This window comes from Myotis nattereri (assembly GCF_964212035.1).
Source record: "Myotis nattereri genome assembly, chromosome: 9".
NCBI lineage: Eukaryota > Metazoa > Chordata > Mammalia > Chiroptera > Vespertilionidae > Myotis > Myotis nattereri.
In genome coordinates, this window is record NC_138084.1 from 20,373,295 (window position 1) to 20,399,774 (window position 26,480).

Here is a 26,480-nt window from a genome sequence, read left to right on the forward strand (position 1 = left end):
ATGTTTATTGAGCATATACTTTGTGTTAAGTGTTTGACTTGTATTATCTCATTTAAACCCCACAAAACCTCTAGGAAGTGGAAACTAATCCTCATTTCACCGGTGAGAGAACTGGAGCAGGGGGTGGTGGTAAGTGGTTTGTTCAAGGTCAAAAAACTGCTAAGAGATAGAGCCGAACCTTGAACTTGTTCAGTTTGATTCTAACTTGTTTTACACATTGCTGAAAAATCACTGAAAAATACATTTTAAAATGTAACATACAATAAGTAGGCATTGAAGATATGTTAGCTACAAATTTAGCATGGTGATGAGAAAAACCTGATTGGTTCCCTAGATCAGCAGTGTTTCATGAGCACCCTGGTGTAAAAAGCGCTCCATAGGGGAACATTGGTTAGAGAACAAAGAAATGCGGCAGATGATCTCAGTGAGAGGTCACTAAGTCCCTCTCACACAACAGTGAGTCAAACATGCACTCACTGGGTGATAGCATGGACCTGGGAGAGGAGGCAGAGGAGCCTCCCATAGGTGGTTCTTGCACCTTCACCTGGTTCAGGAGACAGGGTTTAACAGAGGCCAACACTCAAACCTTGGTTTCACCTTTCTGCAGCATGGCCTTGAGTGAGTTTCTCTACCTCTTTGAGCCGCAGTGTTCTCATGCATAAAAGGGAGAAAGTGACGGTGACTTCACAGACATCCTGTGAAGGCCCTTATTTCTGATACAGGTACATGTTAAAGCGGTTTTAGTCTTTAAACATATTATTGTGCTGGGTAATGTCAACCCCAAACAAACACACAAATAGCCTTGAGCATTAGGTTCCGCACTTGTAGATTTCCTACTAGGTTCCTGATTCCTGGGTTGAGGATGGAGCACACGGCCCTATTCTCCCGTCCGCAGGGCTGGGCAAGCCATTTCCTATCCAGTCTCCAAATGTCTGGAGCGACTCTGAGCTTGAGGCCCAGCCATCTCATCCTAGCAGCTCCCTGTCACGTTTTTTTTTTTTAAATATATTTTATTGGTTTTTTTACAGAGAGGAAGAGAGAGGGATAGAGAGTTAGAAACATCCATGAGTGAGAAACATCGATCAGCTGCCTCCTGCACACTCCCTACTGGGGATGTGCCTGCAACCTAGGTACATGCCCTTGACCTGGGACCCTTGAGTCTGCAGACAGACGCTGTATCCACTGATGAGCCAAACCGGTTAGGGCCCTGTCATGTTTTTTATACCATTGACCGAACTTTGGGTCATGATGTGTTGGGGTCCTGCCCCAGCAGGTCCAGGGGTTCCCAAATGTGTGGACTGAGTCGGCGAAGGAATGACACGGAGGCAGCGTTCAGCTGATCAGCATAGCGAGGTTCTCCAGCCAAGTTCTGTCTAGGTTCTCTTGCCATGTTCTCTCGCTAGGTTCTCCAGCCAGGTTCTGTCTTTTATTGTCTTGTTACATCTGTATTTTTTTTTTTTTTTGGAATAAAAATCTTTATTTATTTATTTATTTATTTATTTATTTATACCAGTTGATTTTAATCCTGTCAATTTCTATTCCAAAGGTTAGGGCGTTTCTTATCTCCATTCCAGGGAGTAAAGATTATGTAGTTTAAGGGTGATTGTTCATAGTTAAAGTGATTAACTACCCCCTTTGCACTTAGTTAAGGGGTTTTATTGCCTCCCTAACTTAAGGGAAAAAATCCCTAACTGGGGAAACAACCTTTCTCGGAGAGGTGACCTTGATTAAAACACATAGCGCCAAGAAGGTGAGCAAACATATTAAGAACAGTATGCCATATATGCCAGGTCCCTTGAAACATATGCTGTGCAGATGTTTCTTCCCTGCAGCGACTGTGTCAAGCAGCAAGGATGGACCGGCTTCCGGCAATGATGCTCTTCAGTTTGTGAAATAAAATTCCAGAGTATATTTTCTAAAACATTCAATCCATTGAACATGCAAAAATCTAAGGCCTCTGACTAGTGAAAATATGTCAAGATCATTTATCAATGGTTAGTGCATTTTATTCTAGAAAGCCTTTATTTCTCAGTCCTGTTTATCTAATGCAATTGCTTTGGCAAGACAGTCATGTGATGGAAATGGGAATTTAGTGTGATGCAATGACATTTAATGAGTTGTTAAGAGGAGCCAGTATCTGATGTGAGAGATAAAGGGGAAAGGAAGGAAAAGACGACAACTTCTGGGTCACCCGAGGGCCTGATTCTGAGGTGGTTACACCCTTGGGGCTGCCAGATTTCATAGGTGATGATTTATGCCATTTTTATAGTCACAGAGACTTGGATTCTGCTAAAAGTGAAACAGTTTGGAAAAGCCAACCATCAGGTTGTAGATCTAATGGAAAAAGCATCCTAGTTGGAGTCTGGAGAGCACCAACATTTAGGTTCCTCATTTGAATAAAGGTACTAATGCAGTACTGTTGATTGTTTTGCCAACCGATAAATGTTTGGATGGCTACTTACATTTGTATATATATTTTGAAGATATTACATTGAAATTTTATTTTATGTCTTTCAACTCTCCAACTGTGGCCCACCAAGGCCAATATTTATAGAAGGGAAGACCCCTGGTCCAGTAGCAAAAATACTAATTTGAGGGTTCGAGAACTCAAGTTTTATTTCTCCCATGTTCTATGCAATTTGGAGAGGTATGATCTGGTATATAATCAGTGGTCGGCAAACTCATTAGTCAACAAAGCCAAATATCAACAGTACTTCTTCAAAATAGACTTGCCCAGGCCGAAAACCATCTTCTGCGCATGGGCCACGAAGTTTCAATCGCACTGTACGTGCACACCCGCATGTGGTATTTTGTGGAAGAGCCACACTCAAGGGGCCAAAGAGCCGCATGTGGCTTGTGAGCCGCAATTTGCCAACCACGGGGTATAATTATTTATGGAAGAAAGGGGTTCTGAAAGCCACACATTGAGATGTGTTTCTTTTTAAAAAATATATTTTTATTGATTTCAGGGAGGAAGGGAGAGGCGGGGAGACAGAGATAGAAACATCAATGGTGAGAGAGAATCATTGATTGGCCGCTTCTTGCTCACTCTCTACTGGGGATCGAGCCCACAATCTGGCAATGCCCTACCAATGAGCCATCCCACTGGGTGAGATGTATTTCTGTTGCATCTCAGATGTTCAGATTCGCCTGTATGGCATTTTACATAATTTATGTTTGTTAATGGTTGCCTCATCGATGTGCCCCTCATTTTGGGAGTGAGGCAGGTAGACGATGTGGGTTTTCAGGTCTCGGCAGCTTTCACCACATCTGAGGACAAGGGACCAGCGGGCCAGGGGGCAGGAGTGGCTTGTGCCTTTGAAGAGGGGCTGAGGATGCTCTTAATGCTCTGAGGCAGTGTCCTGTGTTGAGGTTCTCTCTGGGAATGAAGTGCTGCTGGAAATACTTTAGGACACATACCCGTACAATCGGGAACCTTAGGAATGTGCAGAAGCAGTCATGGCTGGAGCTTCAGGGTCATGATCGTATGAGGGAATCAGCTATCCTATATAATAAAAGGGTAATATGTAAATCGACCCAACGGCAGAATGACCAATCACTATGACGTGCACTGACCACCAGGGGGCAGACGCTAAACTCAGGAACTGCCCCCTGGTGGTCAGTGCAGTGCTGCTCAGCCAGAAGCCAGGCTCACGGCTGGCAAGCGCTATGGCAGTGGCGGGAGCCTCTCCAGCCTCCACGGCAGTGCTAAGGATGTTCAACTGCTGGCTTAGGCCTGCTCCCCATGGGGGAGCAGGCCTAAGCCAGCAGTCGGATATCCTCTGAGGGCTCCTGGGCTGCGAGAGGGTGCAGGCTGGGCTGAGGGACCGCCCCCCCCCCCCACACAAGTGCACGAATTTTGTGCACCGGGCCTCTAGTACAATATAACATAATATGTTGGAGAAAAGCTTGAGCTGCCTCTTGAGGTGGTCACACTTAGTCTCTCTCTTTCTCTGTTTCTGTCTCACTATTCCTTTCATTCTTTCCTCTTTGCTTTTTACTCTCTAAGTTGGTTCTCTCCCTTTCACTTTTTTTCTTTCCTTCTTTCTCTTTTTCCCTCTCCCATTCTCTCTCTTTTCTCACCTTTGGGGGTGGGGTGCAGGGGTCTAAAGGATCTGCCTTATCAGGTGTGTTGGCCCTTCTCTCTGATTCCTCTTCATGGGTTTTCCTGGCTCTTTTGCACTCTGGCCTGAATCCTCCCCTCTAAGGTGGGCAGATGAGTGTGAATTTCCAATGACTGCTCCGCTGAGATTAGTTTACTCACTGGGTAGCAGAAGACATTTCAGTCATATCTTCTTCCACAAACCCAGAAGGTGGGCAGCTTTCACTAGGGAGCTCTGCTCAGCTTTCATCTCAGTCATGGATATAGTCTTCCTCTATGATGACCAAGGCTGTTGTCTTTCTGATTATAGATCGAGGAAACTCGGCTCAACATTGACAAGATCTCTGAGCATGTAGAGGGGGCTAAGAAACTCTACAGTATCATTCTGTCTGCACCAATTCCAGAACCAAGTGAGTGTTTATCCAGAGATGAGTCACCCATTGATGACTCTTGGCATAGGGGCTGAGCCAATCTTGTTTTTCCTTCCCTCTGTGAACAGCAGGGCAGTGTACATATGCATTATATTCCACCAGTGTACACATCATATCATCTCCCATCCTCCTTTACCCCCTATCTGGGCTCACCCTGCTCAACCATAGTCAGCTCTTCTCTTCATGGTCCCATGAAGTGAAACTCTTCATGGTCCCATGCAGTGAAACTCCTCTACTTCCCAACTGGTTGCTTATGACTGACAGTGACTCTTCCTGCTTCTAATGAACCTCATCTCAGCCCCACCTCTGCCCCTTTGCTTGTGCTATCTCATAAGTCTTACCAGATCAAGTCCATTATTTTTTCATGAGGCTTTACAAAATGGTTCAAGTCCACATCAGTTCCTCCCATCACTAATCTCCTGTTTGTTACCAGCATGGACAAAATTTCCCCCCTAATTATTTCAAATTTTTAGAGTAGAGTTTAGGGTTATATTTTAGATTCCATAAGAACAAGGAACAAGTTTGTTACTGTTCAACTTTTTCAGTGAGTCTCTATTACCTAAAGATTAAAGTTGAAACATGTTAGTAGAGCCTATGACATGGTCTTGGCCACATTTTTGCCATCCTTCCCCATGTTACCCACACTGTAGCCAGACCAAACTTTGTTCCCCAAATGCTTCTTGTCCCCAAAGGTCTTGCACATATTGTTTTTCCTCCCGGAGACTTCAGTCTTGGTCTCTTTTCCAACCTGGTTAACTCTTAGTCCTTCTCTGAGACTCAGTCCTATTATCATCTGTCTTTAAAAGCCTTTCCAGGTCCCTCCAGCTGTGCTAGTGGGCTCTTCCTAACCATCCCATCCCATGCATGCCTTGACCAGAACTCACAGCTTAATCCACACTGCATATTAGAACTGCAATCAACGGTGTCCCTTTTGTCCCTTGTTCCCCACTAGACCCTGAACAGCTAGAAGGCAGGCTCTATATCTTTTCAATGAAAACTTAGTTTCTATCTCAGTTTCATGCTTGTAGGTGCTGTAGGGTGGTCATAGCTAATACTCATTTTGCTCCATACCTCCTAGGACAGCATTGTGTGTCATAAATATATGCTTGATTCTAAGTTGATGAACATGGAATTCTTTTCTCCTCAGAAGTCCCATAAAAACCCTATTCTCCCTTCTAAATGGAAGCCCTTATGGTAAACTGGATTATTTCCTCTAAAAACAAGGTTCTCAAAATTTGTGTGCTGGAGAATTACTTGGGAAGGCTTGTTAAAAAGACAGATGGTGGAGATCCAACCCTGGGGGTTTTTATTCTGTAGGTTTGGGATGGAATGCCTGGAAAATGCCTTTAAAAGTAAGCTCTCTATGATTCTAATGATGGAGAGCACACTAGAATAAATATTGCTCTGGGCATTAATCATTAGTCTTTTCTAACTGATCATACCTGCCTTTGTTTACCCAGAAACCAAGGATGACCTAGAGCAGCTCACGACTGAAATCAAGAAAAGGGCCAACAACGTCCGGAACAAACTGAAGAGTAAGAAGGGAGTAAAGGGAACAAGCCAGCCCCCACCACTATCTGTGTCACATCCACAGGGTCCAAATCTCCTGGACCAAAACTCATCCTGGTGGAAGCAAAGCCACTTGTTCTATCTTTGCCTGTGGTTTGGGCACTCTCCCCAGAAATTTGCCTGTTCTTGATCATGACCGTGTTTGAAAGAGTGCAGAATTGAAGTTAAGAGATGGGCATTGACGTGTGCTTTCTGAGTAGTTGTGTGACTTGGCAGCTTTCACTAAGGAGCTCTGCCTTTCTCTGTTTCCCCAGCACCTATGTATATTTGAATAGTAATGGTAGAGATATATAGATGCACAATATATTATTTAGTCTATTGACATTTCTTGGGGGTGTATATCACCGGCCATTACCTTAGCCCCACCCCTCAGTTTAGAGCATTGTTCAGTGAGCAGTGTCATAGATTTAATTCCTCTGGGGGCCTAGAAGGTCTCTCAGTTCAATGGCTGTGGTCTGCATCTCTGTCCAGTGTTTTTGGTGAATGTATGTTATTGGTCAGAGAGTGAAATCAGCATTGTTCAGCCCAAGTTATTTCTTTTTCCCTTAAAACAAATCACTGTACTTGTTTTCATGGGGGTAGAGGTGGTGGTCATAGTAGCAACTTCCAATAATAGCAATGATGGTGTGTCTGCCACTGAGCCAAGCACTCTGTGCGCAGTCCCATTTAATCTTCACATCAGGATTGTGAGGGAGGTGCTATATGTATTCCATTTTATAGGTGAGGGAATACTGAGAAAGGTGAAATGGCTTTCCCAAAGTCACACAGCTAGTAAGTGGCAGGACAAGGGTTTGAGACTGAGTTTCTTGCTGACTAAGGCTCATGCTGTGCTAAGATACACCCAAAGAATACCTGGTAATGCAAGTCCTGTGGCTCACATGTGAGCTGACTTTCAGAGATTGTACCTGCCTGTTGCTCCATCTCCATGGGCTGGATGTGTGAGAATGAGCAAGGAGATTTGTATTGACCAATGTGTTTCTCAGAGGAGAGCAGCAGGTGTGTTGCTGGAATAATCTATCTCTTTGCTCCAGGCATGGAGAGGCACATTGAAGAAGACGAGGTCCGCTCGTCTGCAGATCTTCGTATTCGAAAATCCCAGGTAGGACTTTCTCTGGTTTAACTATCTAGTTTAATCTCTTAATTTATTTTTTTCTTAGCTCAGGGTTTTTTTTTTTGTTTTGTTTTGTTTTGTTTTGTTTTTAAGTACAATTCTTATTTGGAACTCAACTGGGAACTGCAGAGGAGGAGCTGTCCAGGTTAAAGTAGAGAACAGGGCTGAAGTCCAGCCCTCCTGGCCACTCTGATACTCTCCTCCAAGGAGGTCCCTGAAGAACTTCCTAGGGCTCCCAAAACATAGCTTAGGATTTTGTATGCCTCCTTGTTTTACAGGGGAGGAAATTGAAGTCTTCTCTCTAAAGATTGTTTGTCATTAGTTGTCCAGTTTGGAGTTAGGCTCTTTGGTGGACATCAAAGATAATGATCCTTGTCCTTGAAGAACTAGCATGATGTTCAGGTGGCATAAGGAACCTGTTATGGAAGGCAGTGTAAGAATACATAATCTATTGCATATGTTCTTAGCATTAAAAGACCTCAGGAAGAATTGGGGGTAGCCAGAGGAGGCTGGGCCTTGGGTGAGTAAGAGTGCCCACATGGACAGACAGGCTCAGGGGTAGAGGTTCAGGGTGTGTGTGTCTCTGTGTGTCTGTGGGTCTGCAGGTGTGTGTATCTGTGTTTGTTGGTGTATATGGTGTGTGTGGGTGTGTGTGTGTGGGTGTGTGTGTTCGTGGTGATGGGGGTGAGGTAGGGATGAAGGACAAACATGAAGAGAGGCAGCTCATTTGCTTTCTAGGGACTCTGATTATGATCGAGTCACCTGTATGTATTTGCTTCAGGTTGAAGTCTTTTAGTTTGAAAGTTGGCTCAGAGGGGGGGAGAGGCAAGAGGAAAGTTGGCTAGGTGGGTTTTTGCAATGATTTCGTTTCTGAATTTTCACAGTGGTAGTAGGTTTGAAAAAGTATAAGTATTGGTGATTTTTCAAACCAGTGGTGCTTAATGGCTATTGAGTGAAGGCATTCACTTTTTTATTTAGAAGCAAAAAGAGTTGAGGAGAAGAGTTTGAGTAAGAATTCAGGACTTTGGCAGGTATGGGATGTAGAAAGGGAATCTGACAGCTTTAGAAAGCAGGCCAAGAGTTGTGCCAGAAAAATGCTCCACATCCATGTGGGTGCAGGGCTCAGATTCACGGAGTATCTCGTCTGGCCTCACAAGTGCCACATGAGGTCAGCAGGGCAAGTAAACCTGCTGAAGACAGGCTTTGGAAAGATCAGTGGATCTCCCATTGGTGTAAAGTTAGAACACCAAAAAACTGAGTCTGATATATTAGTCTTTTGGTTCCAAGGCCAGTGCTGCTGGAGATGAAGCTATGTGGGGTAGTGTTGGGGGTGGGGGTTCTACAGCAGTTAGGGACCTCCCCCCTCCCTCACCTACTGCATTTGGCATTCTTCCGACAGCACTCTGTCCTCTCCCGGAAGTTTGTGGAGGTGATGACCAAATACAATGAGGCTCAAGTGGACTTTCGTGAACGCAGCAAAGGGCGAATCCAGCGGCAGCTCGAAATCAGTGCGTGTCTGAAATTTCGTGGTGCTTCTTCACGATTTCCTGCCACATGGTTGTCTGCCTCAGTTGTGAGATCTGGGGAGAAGGAGCAGCAACCATGCTTGGGCTTCCATCTCATATTCTGTGCCCAAGCCCAGGACACTCCCTGGATGCTGGTTCTTAGGCTGAAGGTGGCTCCGTGTTTATCAGGCCCAAGCAATTTTGTCTTTATGGAGGCCAGCGTTTCCTACACGTAGAGAGGAGACACTTGCTAAACAATGGCTCTCCTGGGGACTCAAGATGTTTTTTGCTGTCTTTTTGATAGCAAAGACCATTTATGAAATAAAAGGTGTGATGCTAGCTGCTGTGAAGAACGAGGGCATTAATGAAGCTGTGCTCTTTAGGAATTTGGTAACGTGGAACTCAGGGCCCTGTGGGGCGGTGGGGCTGGGAGCGCCCTGTAAGTGGAAGAACTGTAGGAACAAGGACGTTGTGAAAGAAACACAAGTGTATTTAGGAGTGGCAGGCTGTCCAGGGTCTGGGGAAAGTGTGCATTTGGGAATAACAGTGAGAGGTTAATGGGGATGCAGGAAGGGTCCACCCAGGAACTGACTCCTTGTCCTGAGGGCCTTGGTCTCTGAGGTGTAGTGATGGGACCAGTCAATGTTCTGAGCTGGGAAGAATGTGATCAGGTATATGTTTCAGGAAGATAATTGCTGACTATGTTAACAATGAATCAGATTATGGGAGAAATCAAGGACAGATGAGTCAGGAGAACGTTGGGAGAGTGTTGTAAAGGCCATGGTCTTTATAGTGGAGTTACCATATTCCTAATCTTCAGGGAACTTTTGAAATGGTGTGTTTTGACCTTATATTCGATGCTCTGCTTTTGTTATAAAGCCGGCAAGAAGACCACAGATGAGGAGCTGGAGGAGATGTTGGAGAGTGGAAACCCTGCCATCTTCACTTCTGGGGTGGGTGACTCGGGAGCTGGGGTGTATGCCCCTCCACAGAGGAGGGAGGCCACTGGGAGTTCCATTTGGGTAGCCAGGGAAGGGTGGGCTGCAGGTGCAGGGAGGCAGGGGATGTGAGGAGCTAGGCAGGAGGGGATGTGAACGCTGCAGCAGGGGATGGTGGCTGATGACCTGTCATTGTGCGGCCTCTTGTAGATCATTGACTCTCAGATTTCCAAGCAAGCCCTCAGTGAGATTGAGGGACGGCACAAAGACATCGTGAGGCTGGAGAGCAGCATCAAGGAGCTCCATGACATGTTTATGGACATCGCCATGCTGGTGGAGAATCAGGTAACTGGCCATGGGTATCAGTGTGGGAGGGAAAAGAGGGAAGCTCAGGTACTTCTGAAAATGGTGAGGAAGAGAACATGAGGAGCCAGGTGAGGGAGCATCATCAGAATTTGCTGGAAGGAGAAACAGAATTCCAGTATCCCAGGGAAAGGAATGCACACTTGGACCCTGACACATGGGGCAGACCTGGCTTCTCGTTCTTTTTAGTTCTTTGGGCTCACAGTCATTTCTAGTTAATATGGGGTTACAAGTATCTTTCAAGTGCCCAGTTTCCTTTGGACTCAGGTTCTATTTTTATTTGCTTTTTAAAGTTAGAGATATGGGTTCTTAATAAAGATGCCTTAAAAGTCTCCTGATATAAACTGTTTCACTGGTGAAAAGTTAGATTTAATAGAAGTTTTTATTATTTTCCATTTTTGTTTTTTAATTTATATTTGTTCTTCCAAAAATGTTGCCACCTTTGGCTCAGAAACAAGAGTAGATAACAAAGTGAATGAAGGAATAGCACAGTATTTACATAAAAACTTGAAACACAAATGGTGCTTCGCTGGACAGCTTGTTCTGTCCCTGGGCACACTTCTCAGGGATGCGAGTGCCTGTCTCCTGCGTGCAGTGTTAGTTTCACATAGTCAGACACAGCCCGGTGTTGTGGTGTCGTGCCGATATCCCTGAACCTGCAGCTGCTTGGCCAGCTGGACAGGACTGAGAACTGCTTCCTTTGAAGGACTGCAGAACTGAACTGTAGCCCGAGAACTGCCTGGCAGCACTGCCTGGCTGGCAGTTGACATCAGTTCCCTGCTCAGGGCTCAGTGCCATCCTTCCTCCCAGTCTGGCCTTGGAGGCCATGTTGTTAGTCCTTCCATCCCCACTTTTCCTTTTTCTCCCCACACTGCCTTGCCGAGGAGCTGGTTTGAGATCCAAGTGGTGGTAAGTGCCTTTCCCTGTTGACAGACTGTTGTTAAACGATGGGTCAAGTTGAGGGAAGATATAGGTAGGTGAGGGGAATTCCCATCCTAAGGTGCCCAGAAATTAATTGTAATGAGAGCACTTCTTGTCAGGAAGTAATAGCTGGGAAATAGGTTGGGAATCTTCTTAAGAGATCACTGTCTCTTAGCCACATAGTTTGGGTGAACCCAGTGTGTCACTTAAGGGGCCTGGGAATATCTCTGAGAAAGCACATGTTCCCACCCTCATATATTTATGGAGTACCTACTGTGTGCCAGGCACCATTCAATGGTATTGAACAAACTTAGTTCAGTCCAAATAAACTTGATCCGGGTCTGAATGACCAGGAAGAGGCCAGGAGCCTGGTAATAGGTAAATCAGGGGAAAAGGTGGGCATGTGCCCTCTGAAGGCCACACATCAGGTTTTCTGGATGCTCCCCTTGGCATTGAAGATAATGATGTGGGGATAGGACTGTCTGGGGGCGGGGGGACGGTTATTAAGTTTGACTAGTGTCTGTTCTTTGCAGGGCGAGATGTTAGATAACATAGAGCTGAATGTCATGCACACAGTGGACCACGTGGAGAAGGCACGGGATGAAACTAAAAAAGCCGTGAAATACCAGGGGCAGGCCCGGAAGGTGAGACGCCCTCCGCCTTCAGGGAAGAGTCCATGTTGTGCGCTATCTCTCGCTCTTTCTTCCCTCTCTCTGTCTCTTCTTCTGCTGCCACCACCTCTTGCATCCCGGGAAAGGGAGCCATGATTGACCGTATCGAGAACAACATGGACCAGTCAGTGGGTTTCGTGGAGCGAGCCGTTACCGATACCAAAAAAGCTGTCAAGTATCAGAGTGAAGCTCGGAGGGTGAGCGCCTTAGTCCCAGCCGGTCCTACTTGCCTCTCCTCTCTCCAGTTATCCCCACTTGTGTCCTTGAGCCTGTGCCTTCTCTCTCTGTCCTGGCCTCATCCAAACACCTGTGTCAGCCTCTCCTAGAGACTAGCCGTCCTTCCTTCCCGTGCTGTGCCTCTCATGGATCTGGCTCACAGGCTCGCACCCAAGAACCACACTGAAGGCAGTTCTGTAGGGTGGAGCGATTGCCCGGGTGTTGCTCCTGGGCAAATGTTATACTTGACTCCTCTGAAACCTTCTCTTCCACTCAAGCAGCCCAAGATTCCCCCCACCCCCACCCTTTCTCTACCAGGAAATCAGTGCTGTGCTGATTGTTGTGAAAAATGGCGTATCTTATGGAGCACCTATTAGTTCTATTTCATAGATGACAGGAGGGTCAGAGGCTAATTGGCTTCAGGCCACCTAGTCAGCATAGGAGCTTGGATTCAGATTCAGATCCTAATCATGCTCTTCCCACCACACCATCCTATCTCCCCACCCACTTCCTTCTGGTGCCCCGATGCTGGAGGCCTTCTGGCTTCTCTGCCCATTGACTGGTAGCCAGCTCTGTGGCTTTTGCTTGCTCTTTAGACGTTTCTTTCCTGTTCCTCCTGGGCTCTAATATTTTTGTTCTTCAGTTCCTTGTTTTCTCACTTCACCTGTTGCTTGCGCAGGGATTTGGGAAGCTGGGGAGTTACTTTACATGATGAATCCAGGCTGGTTCACAACAGGACCATACTCTTGCTTTTGGATGTCCAGTCACTGGGGCTGTCAGGTGGGCGTGTGCTTTAGGGAGGAGAAGGACAGAGTTTGACATTAGGACTGTGTCAAAAATATTGTTGCACCCCCTTTGGAAAATAAAAGATGAATCACTTTATATCTTGGCCTATTGCTGCGTGGCGACTCCATGATAGTTGCGCTTATGTCTGTCCACATGGGCAGGACAGCATTGTGAGCTGAGAGCTGATAGAAACTCTGTGTTTCCATCTGGAATATATAGCTAGCCAAGAAGTAATCTGATAAGTATAAAATATCCTAATGGAATGTCTTCATATAGGCTGTAGGCTTTTTTATTTGAATTGCTAAGATGCTTTCGATGTTGAGGTGAGAGGGGTTGGGTTTTAGATGAATTATTATTGCTTTTGGCTGTGTGTAATAATGCCTTGTTTTTGTTTCTCTTATCCCTCTCCAGAAGTTGATAATTATCATTGTGGTAGTAGTTGTGTTGCTGGGCATTTTAGCGTTGGTTATTGGACTTTCCGTTGGGCTGAAATAAGGGCGGCCCAAGAGGCTGCTGCACTGAAATGTAAGTAAATGGAAGGTTCTCGGGACTCTTTTTTGACTTCCTCTTGACAAATTAGCCTGGGATTTTAAATCCCACTTCTTCCGCCTTGTGATTGTCCTTGGACTTGCTAAAACTTTCAGTTGTCTGTACATTCTATCATCTCTTTAAAATTCTGTTCTTGGGTTCTGGCTGCAGTCGGTGGGTTGGGTCTCCTGGTTGTCCCTACTCTTTGCCTGTTAATGTTTCACTGCCATTCCTGGTCTCTCTGAGCACTTCATTCCCACTCCCCTTACCCAGCAAGCATGCTCCTGTGCTGGGTACAGTCTGTGTTTTGGATCTGGGCTTTGTCTTCTGAATTCTTACTGGATTTCATGGATGTTGGGCTTTGCTTTTTCATCTTCTTTTTAGTGTAAATGAAGTTTTGAATTGGGAATGGGGTCTGTAGCGGTTTGTTTGTGGCTGACTGTTTGGATCGTGAATGATTTAGTAGTTAACATTTTTGAATGTTGAATTGTGCCAGACAATGTACTGAACACCATATACACATAACACTGACTCCTCACAACACCCTATGAGATAGGTGCTATTATTATCCACATTTTACAGGTGAAGACACTTCGGCTTAAAGAGAAAAGCAATACAACCAAGTTTGAACATACAGCTAATAGTGGACCTATGGGAGTCCTTATTGCCATCTTAGTTTCTCTTTGTACAACAAGATAGCTATTTATCATCGTCTACAAAGTCTAGAGAACCCTAGTTGATAGTGACTTTAAAATATAGCCTATTAATTTCTTTTAAAATCTGGTAAAAAGAATAAGGCTGACCCCTGAATCAAGGTTTCATGTATATAGTGGTAACATGATAGGAATGATCTAGTTATTGGGACTGTTAAAACTTAAGACTCTTAAGTCAGTGACTTCTTGAATATTACTTTCCTGAATTAAATATAGTATTTTAAAAAGTATATATTCTTATTGATTTCAGAGAGGAAGGAAGAGGGAGAGAGAGATAGAAACATCAATGATGAGAGAGAATCATTGATTTGCTGCCTCCTGCATGCCCCCTTCTGGGGATCAAGCCTGCAAGCCAGGTATGTGCCCTTGACCAGAATCGAACCTGGGACCCTTCAGTCCGCAGGCCGATGCTCTATCCACTGAGCCAAACCAGCTAGGGCAAAATATAGTATTTTTGTTTAAAAACTATAAAATGCAGAAAAGGTGAACAGAATTAACATTTAATATTGTTGAAAGCCTTGTGGCATGTTTTCACATTCAGATATAGTTTTACGTGGTTCTGACTATATTACTTATCATTTTGTACCCAGTTACAAAATTGTAAGCATCATTCCACTAATATCTATTGTAAATCTGCTTGTCAACACAAGATTGTGACTATACCAGCCGTGGGCAAACTACGGCCCGCTGGCCGGATCCGGCCTGTTTGAAATGAATAAAACTAAAAAAAAAAAAAGACCGTACCCTTTTATGTAATGATGTTTACTTTGAATTTATATTAGTTCACACAAACACTCCATCCATGCTTTTGTTCCGGCCCTCCGGTCCAGTTTAAGAACCCATTGTGGCCCTCGAGTCAAAAAGTTTGCCCACCCCTGGCTATACTCTCAATTATGTTACATTTCCCCAATGTTGGAGGTTTGTTATTGTTTTGCTATTACTAACATTATGACTAACTTATGTAATAGTTTTCTCATTTCTATTTTCCCTATATTATAAATTCATAGAAGTTGGGTTCCTGAGGTAATAGAAGTATTTTTAAGACTTGATACGTACTACCATTTTGATATCCAGAGGCAATCCTTCACTTTATATTTCTTGCCTCCTCCTTGCATGTAACCAAAGGGTCTGAAAGTCAGATTGTTATAGCTCTAAACATTCGCCTTCCTCTGGAGAGAGAAGCAGCAGTGAGGTGATCAACATCTAAGTAATTAATTGACCCCCCCCCCCCCAATTTGGAGTCTAGCCATTGTTTCTGTTTGCTTTTAAAGTTCAAGTTTTGCTCTGACTCTTAACTGTATCACTGGAAAGATGTTAAAACTAAGCAAAGGCATATCTTTCCATATCCTTGGATGAAAGATGTCTTGCAAATTCATATTGCCCCTTACCATTCCTAATTCCAGGAATTCAGAATGTAAATGAATCATTTTTAAATGAGACTAATTGATATATTGTTTTAGTTGATATGCTGAGTTGCTTACTGCAGGGTATTCCATCCGTATTCCCTAATAAAGTTAGGACTGAGCGTTACTAAGCCTCCCCTCTGCCTCCATCTGAGGGAGAGCGTTCTCTGAACAGGGGAGAAGGAAGACATCTTACATTTCTCATTCCTAGTTGTGTGGCAGCTATTCTCCTGTCTAGGAGAAGAATGTTAACCCAATTTTCAGACAGGAAAGTTATTTGAAGCTCAATAAGTTAAGAAACTTGCCCAGGTCCACACAGCTCATAAGGCAGAGTAGCCATAATATAAGCCCTGAGCTTTTCCATATTCTTTTCACTGTGTCTTTCTGCCCTCTAAGAGAAGTGGAGTGTAAGGAGAGTCATAAAGAAGACTGGAGTCCCAGAAAGCTTCTGAAGCATGTGTTTGAAAGGCACTGATGTTGGCTCCACAGTAGAATAGGTGTTTCCAACATGTGATTGTGCCTCCCCACTGATAAGTCCTTCCGTGGGTATGTGACAGCCTGTGTGAAGGATTAGACAAAGGACTAGAGATTTAAAAAACTTTCTCTCTCATCATAGGGCTTTGTTTCTTATACAGTGGGATTTTTCATTTCAGGTCCTGTGTTGGTGTGTCTATTGGATTTCTCAGGTTTAGCATTTACTTTCCCATTATTCTCCCCTTTTCAGGTATTTCTGATCTTTCCTCTCCACCTTCTAGGTTTGTGGCTGATTCTTAATGTTGCCCTTCAACATCATCCTGTGTACTGATCAGCTCCTCCTTCCCCTGCCTCCCTTAGAGCCCGATTCTACTCCAGCCTGGTGTGGCCACCTTGTCTTCAGATGGGAATGGAGTTTGAATGGCCTTCCCGAAAGAGGATGGGACCCATTTCTTTGTTTCCTGTAACCATCCTTGGACCTGACGCAGCAAACCATCTAGCCCTGGAGGAGTCTAATCTACCTGATGCAACCCTGAGTTTTCCTCAAAACCTGCAGTGTCTGAACCAGCCTGGCTTCCCTTTTTCCCCTCTACTGTGTCAAATTTTTGCCTTGCACCTTGGAAAGCCAATTATTCAAAATCTTCCCAAGGTGCTGTATTTCTACCTCATGGACTGTCATTCTTCTCCCAGAAATTGAATTTTATCTTTCTTAGGAGGGTTTCTTTAACAAAGCAAAGGGATTCTTTCCAAAGTAAGGTTTGGACTTGAGTCTTCTACCTGGCAGGTTCCCAGTCCTCACAGTTTGTTGTCCCTGTGTCCTGAAAATATTAGGGATTGGCAGATGTCATTTTGGTCTGAGAGCTGACTTGCTTGAAATTCAGCCTTAAATGAAGCTCTTAGTGTATTTAGGTTAGTGGCCAACTTCACTATTTGTCTGTGTTGTATTCTCTCATGTTTACTGTAGGTGGCGCCAGTGTGATGCAATCATCTGAGGTTACCATTTATGCAGGCTGAGGAGATGGGATATTTGTTTTCATGGCTGAGTCTTGGAAACTGGTTGCCCACTGTTAAGGGTGATGCTTTGTGAAGCCACTGCCTTGAAGCCAAATATTTTTTACTTAAAAAAATGTTTGGCATTTAACATTGAGCCGGGAACAAGGTGCTTGAGTCTTTGGCTCTGGAAATGTTTCAGACTGGTGCCAGCACTCCGTCACTCATTTGATGTGTTCCAGGTAAATTTTTATAATTGGCTGATGCATATATCTCTTCATGTGTCTCTCATGAAGTAGGAAGCTAGAAGTGGAGAATATAACCTCAAAAAACAAACAACACACACACACACACACACACACACACACACACACACCACACCAAAAATAAACAAAACCCAACAGCCTCGAGCTAGGCCAAAAATTAGGTAAGAGACATTGCTTACCTGCAAATGAGTCATAGTAGAAGTAGGATCTTTCCATGTCATGGAGAAGCCTGCTGGTTCTGGATGATGACTGGGAGAATCATAGGTCTTTGGGGGAGGACTAAGTTGATCTCCATTAAGTTTTTTCTGGTTAGCAGATATGTGGGAAGTTTTGAAACCTTTCACTATCTGCTGCCTAGGCTAGGCTTGCCCCAGAGCAATTTGATATCATTTGTGTGACCTCTGGAATGTCCTGTCTCCAGGGCCCAGTCTGTTGGGGGACACCAGGAACTTCCCTGGTAGCTCTTCCTTCTATCAGGTTAATAAGCTTGACAGGTGCTTTGTCTCCCATAATCTCATCAGTGAGGAAGCAATAGCTGGGAAATTTTCAAGTGTCATGACTGTGCTGGCCCAGTTTTGAGCCTCTTAGATTCCCTGCTGGTCTCTGCCAGTCTATCTGATTTATACTTCAGCATTGATTTTAATGCTTTCTAGGGCAGGGCGAGCACCCTCATCCAGGCACTGCCCATTGGCTTCCTTTGTAAAAGCTATTTCCAGTCATCGTCCAGCACTCAGACAGAGCCAAGGGGATGCCTCTTGCCCATGGCTATGAAGCTGAAGTGGACTGGCTCTAACAGCAAGGCCAGACAAGCTCTAATCACAGGCTTTTGCTCTCCTGAGATTGAGGTCTGGGGCTTATAGTTTGGAATACAATATAAGTGAAGGTTTTTGTTGTTGTTTGTATTTTTTAAAAAGCACACATGATTATTTTATTGCTATTTAAAAATAAATGACTTTATATTGATTGTGAAACCAATTGTCTCAATTTGCCTGCAAAATACTTAGTGATTGGGCGCCACCATGTGGTGAGTTTAGGCTTTGGAATGGGGTATAAATATTTTTTAAACATGTGCTGGGTGAGATGGATCCGAAGTTCTAATTTTTGAAAATGTTTCAACTCTCAAAGAGTGCAATGTAATTGTATTTGAGTTTCAGAGTTGAAGTGCTCCCCCCAAAGAGTTTGGCCCACTCATTGAGCGTAGTGGCTCTAGGAGGAAATGAGGTAAATCAGTGTGATGGTACCTAGCTGGCAGAACATACTACTAGTCAACAGCCATCCTCCAAGATAGCTGTTGACTGAATTTGGAATCTCTCACTTAGAAGGAACATTCCTACACTCTGGGTTCTGGAAGCCAGATCCATCTCCCCTTTCCTTCATATCCCCTTACATGTCCTGATCCATGTTGTCTACCTTCCATGGGAACTCTTGTCTGCACAGTGATGTTGTTTCTCATGTGCTTTTTCTCTCTTCGTCTGGATGAGCAGAAGAAGATCATGATCATGATCTGCTGTGTCATCCTTGCGATCATCTTAGCTTCTACCATTGGGGGCATATTTGCCTGAAAAAGGTGAGCCATCTGAGGGGAGGGTCAGGCCTGCTTTCACTTACCTGAAATGGGTGTGTCCTGAGGGCATTCATTGTTTGTCACCAAAGTCTGGGTGGGATTAGGTGTTAGAATAGATGAAGGTTGGAGAAAGCTAATGAGAGAGATGCTTCATAGTGAGAAAAGTGAGTGAGGGATGCATTGGTAGTAGGTAGATAGGGAGACAAAGGTGGCAATCTGGTCTGGTAGAAGAATGCTTTCTCTAAGGGTGTTGGTCTACTGCAGTGGTCGGCAAACTCATTAGTCAACAGAGCCAAATATCAACAGTACAGTGACTGAAATTTCTTTTGAAAGCCAAATTTTTTAAACAAACTATATAGGTAGGTACATTGTTATTAACTTAATTAGGGTACTCCTAAGCTGGCCTTTGCTAAAAATGTCCTCAATCTGATTGAGGTACGTTCGCTGAGGTCGACTCCTTCCAACTCTCCCATCCACACTCGTCTTGTAAACTTGTTTCAGATAGCCGAGTGTGGATGGGAGAGTTGGAAGGGGTCAACCTCAGCGAATGGACCTCCCGCGGTCCGCGGCCCGCCTGCACCGCATCTCCCGTCGCGACCCGACCGACACCCCCCACTTCTTATAATGCCACTTCTTCAAAATAGACTCGCCCAGGCAGAAAACCGACTTCTGTGCATGGGCCACGAAGTTTCAATCGCACTGTACGTGTGCGCCATCACGTGGTATTTTGTGGAAGAGCCACACTCAAGGGGCCAAAGAGCCGCATGTGGCTCGCGAGCCGCGGTTTACCGACCACTGGTCTACTGCAGCAAAATGTGGGCCTTGCCATCTAGGGATGGCCAAAGGATAAAGAATCAGTTCTTGTATTAGAAGCACCCTAAACTCTTTGGAAAAGGGCCACATAGTAAACCTCATATAAATAAATTTTCTCCTTTACAAGTTTAGGACATATTAACGTAGCCTTGTGAGTAGCCCATTACCCCTGCAGAAAAGGGATTTGTGATCCTGACCTTGAACAACTTGCTGTATAATCTTTGATTTCCCCCTCCACTTTCTATTATCTCCTTCAGCCCTCACAGGTGGATCCTCGACTGGCATTTTTAATCCTCCGTCCACCTCTGTGGTGCCATCACTTCTCACTAAGGATTCCTCAACAGTGACTCCTCTTTCCATTATGAAACCTCTTATAACACAGGGCATCAGTCAAACACCTACTGAAAGTTATGCAAAGGGAGACATTATGACAGTACAGAGTTGGGCAGCGGGCAGTGGTGAAGGAACAGGGAGTACAGAAATACGTAGCTGGTTTGAAGCAACAGACTGCAGGGTAACAGGCACCTCTTCAGGACATAAAAGCAGATATTGTAGCATACCCAGTTCATCAGGATCAATTGATCAGGGTTGGGCACTTGTTACTTCTGTTCTTCAGGTTCTTCTAAGTCTCGCCTTTGACCAACCCTACATCTGCTTCCTTCTTCAGGGCCCTCTAAAGTGAAGTGCCTAATGATAGGCACCAGGCATGTCTTGTTCACTGCTGTCCTCAGTGCTACTTAGAGGTGCTCCACTATCTGTTGACTTAATTACCTGTAACTAAGCTCTGCTTTCTATTCATAAGTCTTTGGATTTCACTCTTAAACCCTTTAAGCCACCAATGGAAAATGGTTTGTTAGTATCAGAGGCTGCATAAAATGCCTAGAATGGGTTGATCTACTTATGTAAAAACAAAACAGGATCCCCCTTACAACTTATACTATAAAGTCCTTTCCCTATGGATGGTGGAGCCATCAACAGTCTCTCACCCTGCTAAGATGGTTGGTCCCCGGGTTGTGGTTTAATAACTGAACATGCATCCAAAACAAAACAGGTTTATACTTTGGTTGAACTCCTAAGTCATCAATAGTGTGCTCTATGAATCCTAAAGAAGGAGATGAAGATGTTAGGTCAGAAAGGTGAAGTGTGGCTATCACTCACTTCCTTCTTACCCAATCCACATTGCTAACTGAAACTGTACAGCAACGTGTGTACAAGAAACTGTTCCAAACACTCCCCAATTCAAGGTTCACATTTGTTCTATGCAATTTAGTGATATTTCAAGTGATTAACTAAAAATACATTAAAAATAGCATATACCTTTTAAGGACCATTCAACTGTTTAGATAAATTTGTACTTTTGAAAGTAAATTATTTTCTTTGTGGGAGATATTAACTTTTTAAGAAAGTGGGATAAAAATATTTGCCATTTTAATCAGTGTGCTTTCTACCCACTTTCAAAAGCAAATGATTTAATGTTTCTATCAATTTGTATTTCCTTTAGCATGAAGAATGGATAGAGAATTGCTGGCTAGTCCTGAAAAACAGATTAATCTTGGCAAAGGCAAATAGGGAGCTGGAACCATGGGGCCCTCATTTATACAGCAATAACTATTCAAGTCCTGTGTGGCACACTGCACTGTACTAGAACCCACAGGGATACAAAGATAGAGCCAGATACTCTTCCTCCTTAAACAGTTTCAGACCTAGGAAAGGCCACACAATTCTAACTTTTGTTTTTCAGTTCCTTTTGCTAAAAGGCAAGAGTGTGTTCCCAATACCTGCCCCCAACCCCCAAGATTGAGAGAAGATGGGTAGCTGGGCATGAGTAAATATTTGTTGAATTAACCCATTCACTGTCATTTTATTTCTTTGCTTTTTAAAAAATGTTAGTTTGTATTTGTAACTAGTAAAAGGTCTTAGAAACTAGCTCCTGAAGTGTGTACATATAAAAGGAAGTACAGATACTAAGTCTGACTTGCATCAGAGGTGGGAGATGCAAACACCTGCTTTAGTCCTGAGGATGTTCACCACATGGCCAGGGAGGACCAGAGCTCCCAAGTCCATCAGGCCTCTTTCTTAATCATTTAAGGGATGAAGAGTGACCAATGAGAAGTTATAACCAGAGGTGATACTGAAACTTTATTTAATATAAATATAATGCACTTTCATCTATAGCACTCGTATGCGGCTCCTTGGTTATGACATCAGAGCTACCCAGACTTTCAAGGTAACTGAGGGGCACAAATATGTAGATTCCTTCTCTCTGTACATTTATTTCTCATATTCTCACTACACACGTTCAGGCAGGTAGAATTTGCCCCAGTATCGCCCCTTCTGGGTCAGGTCATAGGGGCTCAGTACTTTCCGTATCCCTAGCATGTTGGCAGTGGCTATGCGCTCAAAGGTCCAGGGGTTTTGGTTGTTACGCTCTCGTTCCTCTTGATCTTTCCGCATCTTCTCTAGGGTTTCACGGCTCACAGCCTTTGCTGGGAAGGGCAATTTGTGGGCAACCTGGTTGAGGAAACCTTGTACCTCTTTGAATTCACAGCGTCCACCCATCTCTACTATGAGGCGGCCAGTCTTCACAGGAGTCACATAGTGGTCAATGGCGCCTTTGCCGCCCCCCATACGCTGTCCCATACCCTTGCGGGTGATAGGCTTGAAAGGGGCTGGTACTCGCCATAAAGCAAACATGTTCTTGGGGTCCATAGAGCGGTTGATCGTCAGGCGCATCATTTCAAAATGGCCCCAGTGGAGGTAACCACCACCCAGTGCCTAAAAGTGAATGGGAGAATTAGAAGCACATGGGGATTTAGATATCTTAGATGGGCTCTATTCTTATGTCTTCTTTTATAGCAACTGTGGCTTCAACATACAAATGAAAATAAGAGTTATAATAAGTACCATGGAAAGCCTAGGACTGAGTAAGAAATGAGAACAAGGGCCCACTTCAATGGGTAGCCAGGAAAGGCTTCTTTGAGGAGGTGACATTTAAAACTGAGTGAGGCCAGAACAGTAAGAACTAACCAAAGGAAAAAAGACAAGTATCCCAGGCAGAGAATGGTGTAGGTCAGTGGTCGGCAAACTGCGGCTCGTGAGCCACGTATGGCTCTTTGGCCCCTTGAATGTGACTCTTACACAAAATACCACATGCGGGCGTGCATGTACAGTGCCACTGAAACTTCATGGCCCATGCACAGAAGTCGGTATTTTGTGGAAGAGCCACACTCAAGGGGCCAAAGAGCCGCATGCGGCTTGCGAGCCGCAGTTTGCTGACCACTGGTGTAGGTTAAGGCTTGGAGTGTGAGAAGCCAGAGAGGCTGGAGTAGTGAGGAATGGACAGGCGAGAGTGGACAGGAGGGTCTGAGAGGTAGTCAGGCAGGGGCTGATCTTGGGGTTGTGGGAAGAGGACTTTAAAACATCGCTTTGGCTGCCTGATGGGAAATAAAGCCTAGTTCACATCCTTTTTGCTGCTACTGACATCAAGTCTTCATGGAAACTTACTCAGTAAGTAAGGAAACAGCTGTCTCACATCCTAAATAGTGGATAGTTTTATTTTTCCAGAGGCCTGCAAAGATCTCATGATTATGGGATAAATTAGGTAGCCTCTTTCCTCCCCTGCTTTTACATTATTTTCACTCTACATTAAAAAAAAAAATAATAATAATTCAAATATTTACTGGGTGTTGCACATCAGTTTAAAGAACAACTGGTGGCAATTTTAATAAAACCTGTGAAGGAAGAGACTCAAAGAGTATGAAATTATGTTAATCCCTGGCTTCCACCATAGAGCTGCTTACTGCTGAACTCACCAAGATTGCAAAATTGCCTTCTGTGAACTCAGTATCTTCAGTTGAAGGTCCCCGTATGTCACGCAAGTTTTTAGGTTCTCTTCGCACTTTTGGCACAAGTGGCATCCTTTCAACAAATCTAAGCTTGGGCCTTTCAGGAATGGTAACATCTAAAAGGAACATGGATAATTAAGAATAAATGATATTACACATCTCAAAAGATTTACTTCTAGAAAAACTTGAAGCAATCAGGTGAAAGTCTTAAATAAAAGTTACTTTGGAACAATAGTTCTAAAGTATGTTAGGTTTTTCTTGTGGATGCTTTTATTATTGGAATCCTTTGGCTATGACAATGATCAATGTGAATGTTGTTAAACTTCTGAAGGTAGCAAAGTTTTAGCCTTCAAACCAAAATGCATTCATTAATTGCCTATTCCAGTGATGGCGAACCTATGACACGCGTGTCAGAGGTGACGTGAACTCATTTTTTTTTGGTTGATTTTTCTTTGTTAAATGGCATTTAAATATATAAAATAAATATCAAAAATATAAATCTTTGTTTTACTATGGTTGCAAATATCAAAAAATTTCAATATGTGACACGGCACCAGGGTTAAGTTAGGGTTTTTCAAAATGCTGACATGCCGAGCTCAAAAGGTTTGCTATCACTGGCCTATTCTGTGCCTAACACTCTAAAAGGACCATTTGAGACAGTATAGCAGTGGTTCTTAACCTTGGCTGCACATTAGAATCACCTGGGAATCTTTTTAAAATCCTGATTTCTGGGCCTCATCCTCCGGAAATTCTGTTTCTTTGTTATGGGGTGGGGCCACAACATTAGTAACAAAGAAATAGAATTTCCGGAGGATGAGGCCCAGAAATCAGGATTTTAAAAAGATTCCCAGGTGATTCTAATGTGCAGCCAAGGTTGAGAACCACTGCAGTATAGAGATGCAAGACTCACAGAATAACACTAGCCAACATTTCTTTTCTTTCTTTCTTTTTTTTTTTAACTTAGTGTTGGAATTTAGATGAATGCTTTACATCCATTTTCTTAATCTTTTAAAACAACTTTATAGCCTTGGTATTTTTTAGGGCTCTCTTTTAAAATTTTTTGAACTTTTTAAGGTTTTACACATATATATCAAAGCCCCCCCCCCCCCCCAAATGCACAGCACATTGAATTATCACAAAAAGAATGCGTAAACACATCCAAATAAATATCACCCAGATCAAGAAACAGAACATGAGACAGGTAGTATTTTTAATCTCCGTTTTATAGAAGAGGAACTTGAGGCCTAGAGACATTTTATATTTGGTCAGGGTCATCCAGTTAGAACAGCAAAGCCAGACAGTATGACACTTAAAAAACTGAAACAAAAATACACTACCTCTCTGGATGTTAATGGGGGTAGTAGAGAGAATACTATATTGTACATGAAAATATCCAAGTTTTGCTCTGCTCCATTCTTGGGGAACTTAACAATCTAAGACTTCTGTGATCAATGCTCTTTCCTTTACTTAGGCAGGGGCTTTTAAAGGTGAGATTTGCACATACCCTACAATATGCAACAGCTTTCTGGGTGAGGGTGGGTGTGCTGAAATGCAGGTCAACATACACTACATCTTTACCATGTCTGTCTATACATATAAAAGGCTAATATGCAAAGTGTCCCCTTGGGAGTCCGATAGCTCACTATGACGTGCGCTGACCACCAGGGGGCGGCACGGAACGAAGGAAGGACCCAGCCAGCAGCCAGAAGGCCCTGATTGGCCCTGATTGCCGGCCAGGCCTAGGGACCCTACCCGTGCATGAATTTCATGCACTGGGCCTCTAGTTAACTTGGCCCTGGTTGGTTTGAGTTCAGTGGATAGAGCGTTTTTGGACTGAAGGGTCCGGGGTTTGATTGTGGTCACGGGCACATGCCCAGAGTTGTGGGCTCAATTCCCATAGGGGGTATGCAGGAGACAGCCAATCAATGATTCTCTCATCGATGTTTCTCCCCCTCCCCCTTCCTCTCTGAAATCTATAAAAATATATTTTTAAAAAAGTTAACTTGTAAGTCATTTAAAACATTTCTATAGTAAAACAAACATGGCTCTACAGTGGAGTCAAATATAAAACAGGCGACTTCAATGAAATGTCAAATTATTAACAGGCTATTCAGAGCCACAAAAACTGTCCCCTCTCCTCTACCTCCCCACCCCCAAGTTTCTATATGAAGCTACAGAGAAACAATAATGCTTTCTCTGCCCTACAAGTCCACACAGACTTCGGGAACATGCAGTAGATTAACAAAAGATAAGGCTCTCAGAGGTCCCTTTTATATTTTGAGATTTCCAATATATTTAAAAGAAGAAATGGTAAATTAGATTTACAAAATTGTGACTCACCTTAAATATTTACATTTAACAAATGAATGCTTTTCACATAATCTTGTTAAGTGACTGCAAATATGTATAATCTTATTTGGAGAGAACAGCAAAAGTCTAAATTTGAGGCCAATTAGCCCTCGCCAAGGGGTGGGCCCTGGGAGAGCTATCCCATGATGTATTTGCTTAAAAGCAGGGACCTTTTGGGGTCTCTTGTTCTTTGATTTAGCTCTAGTATTTAGAGCACTGTTTGGCATATAGTATGCCCTCAATATATATTTACTGAACGAGTGAATGGAGATAGCACACACTCCTTCGTCTTCGCTTACCCTCCGCTGGATTCCAGCAGAGAAAAGGCTTACAAACATGAAAACGACAAACCAGCGCTCACCCTCGTAAGTCGGCACCGGGAGCAGCGTCTTGACGCCAGCACTGGCGGGTGGGGCTGCCCAGGAACCTACAAAGACAAATCAAAGTAAACCAGGAAGGCGACAAGGCCAGGGCCAAAGACACTCCTGACAGAGGCATCTTGAAGGGTGGGACGCGAGTTCCACCAAACGGGGCCCAGGCGCCCGAAGAGACCAGCCGGGGGTCCCTCGGCGCCAACCCCGATAGGCGGCTGGGACCCTTTTGCACGAATCTTAAGGCAGGAAGCGCGGCAGCAAAGCGCAGCCCAGACCGGCGCTTCAGCAACCACCTGCAGGGCGTTCTCTGAGTTTGAGACCCACAGGCCTAGGGATGGGGCGGAAAGGGGCTGCCTGCGCGACCCAGGGGGCCTCTGACCTGATAAAGGCACTCGCAGGAGAGGCGCACTGGCGCGGGCCAGCTGACGCCACATGGCAGCGCGCGTCCAGCCGCGCCGGGCTCCCCACAGCGACCACGGAGGTTACCTTGACCCAGAGTGCGGTGCTCTACCGCCCCGCAGAGATTCGCCTTCACAGCCCAGTCGGGC

The 26,480-nt window shown here is 44.3% G+C and overlaps 2 protein-coding genes across 9 annotated transcripts in view; one reads left to right on the top strand and one right to left on the bottom strand.

The window, feature by feature from the left end:
* The window catches only part of STX3 (syntaxin 3), a 43,139-nt gene extending 25,181 nt beyond the window's left edge, over positions 1–17,958 (top strand). For 2 of the 8 annotated variants that reach the window (XM_081098147.1, XM_081098148.1), the window contains exons 3-9: positions 4,413–4,512; positions 5,994–6,068; positions 7,134–7,201; positions 8,613–8,721; positions 9,598–9,671; positions 9,867–10,001; positions 11,698–12,708. In XM_081098147.1, the coding sequence (XP_080954273.1) occupies positions 4,413–4,512; positions 5,994–6,068; positions 7,134–7,201; positions 8,613–8,721; positions 9,598–9,671; positions 9,867–10,001; positions 11,698–11,937 (801 nt within the window). In that variant the 3' untranslated portion in view covers positions 11,938–12,708. Of the gene's footprint in view, positions 1–4,412; positions 4,513–5,993; positions 6,069–7,133; positions 7,202–8,612; positions 8,722–9,597; positions 9,672–9,866; positions 10,929–11,473; positions 12,709–13,024; positions 13,139–16,091 lie in introns of those variants that run through there. The other 6 variants (XM_081098150.1, XR_013996384.1, XR_013996385.1 and 3 more) reach the window with 6 other exon arrangements.
* A 3,532-nt stretch (positions 17,959–21,490) lies between these two features.
* MRPL16 (mitochondrial ribosomal protein L16) lies at positions 21,491–26,480 on the bottom strand. The gene is made up of 4 exons (XM_081098154.1): positions 26,312–26,480; positions 25,920–25,985; positions 23,177–23,325; positions 21,491–22,139 (listed from the first exon to the last, which is right to left on the bottom strand). The coding sequence occupies exons 1-4, from the start codon at positions 26,364–26,366 to the stop codon at positions 21,654–21,656; spliced, it is 756 nt and encodes a 251-aa protein (XP_080954280.1). The 5' UTR covers positions 26,367–26,480; the 3' UTR covers positions 21,491–21,653.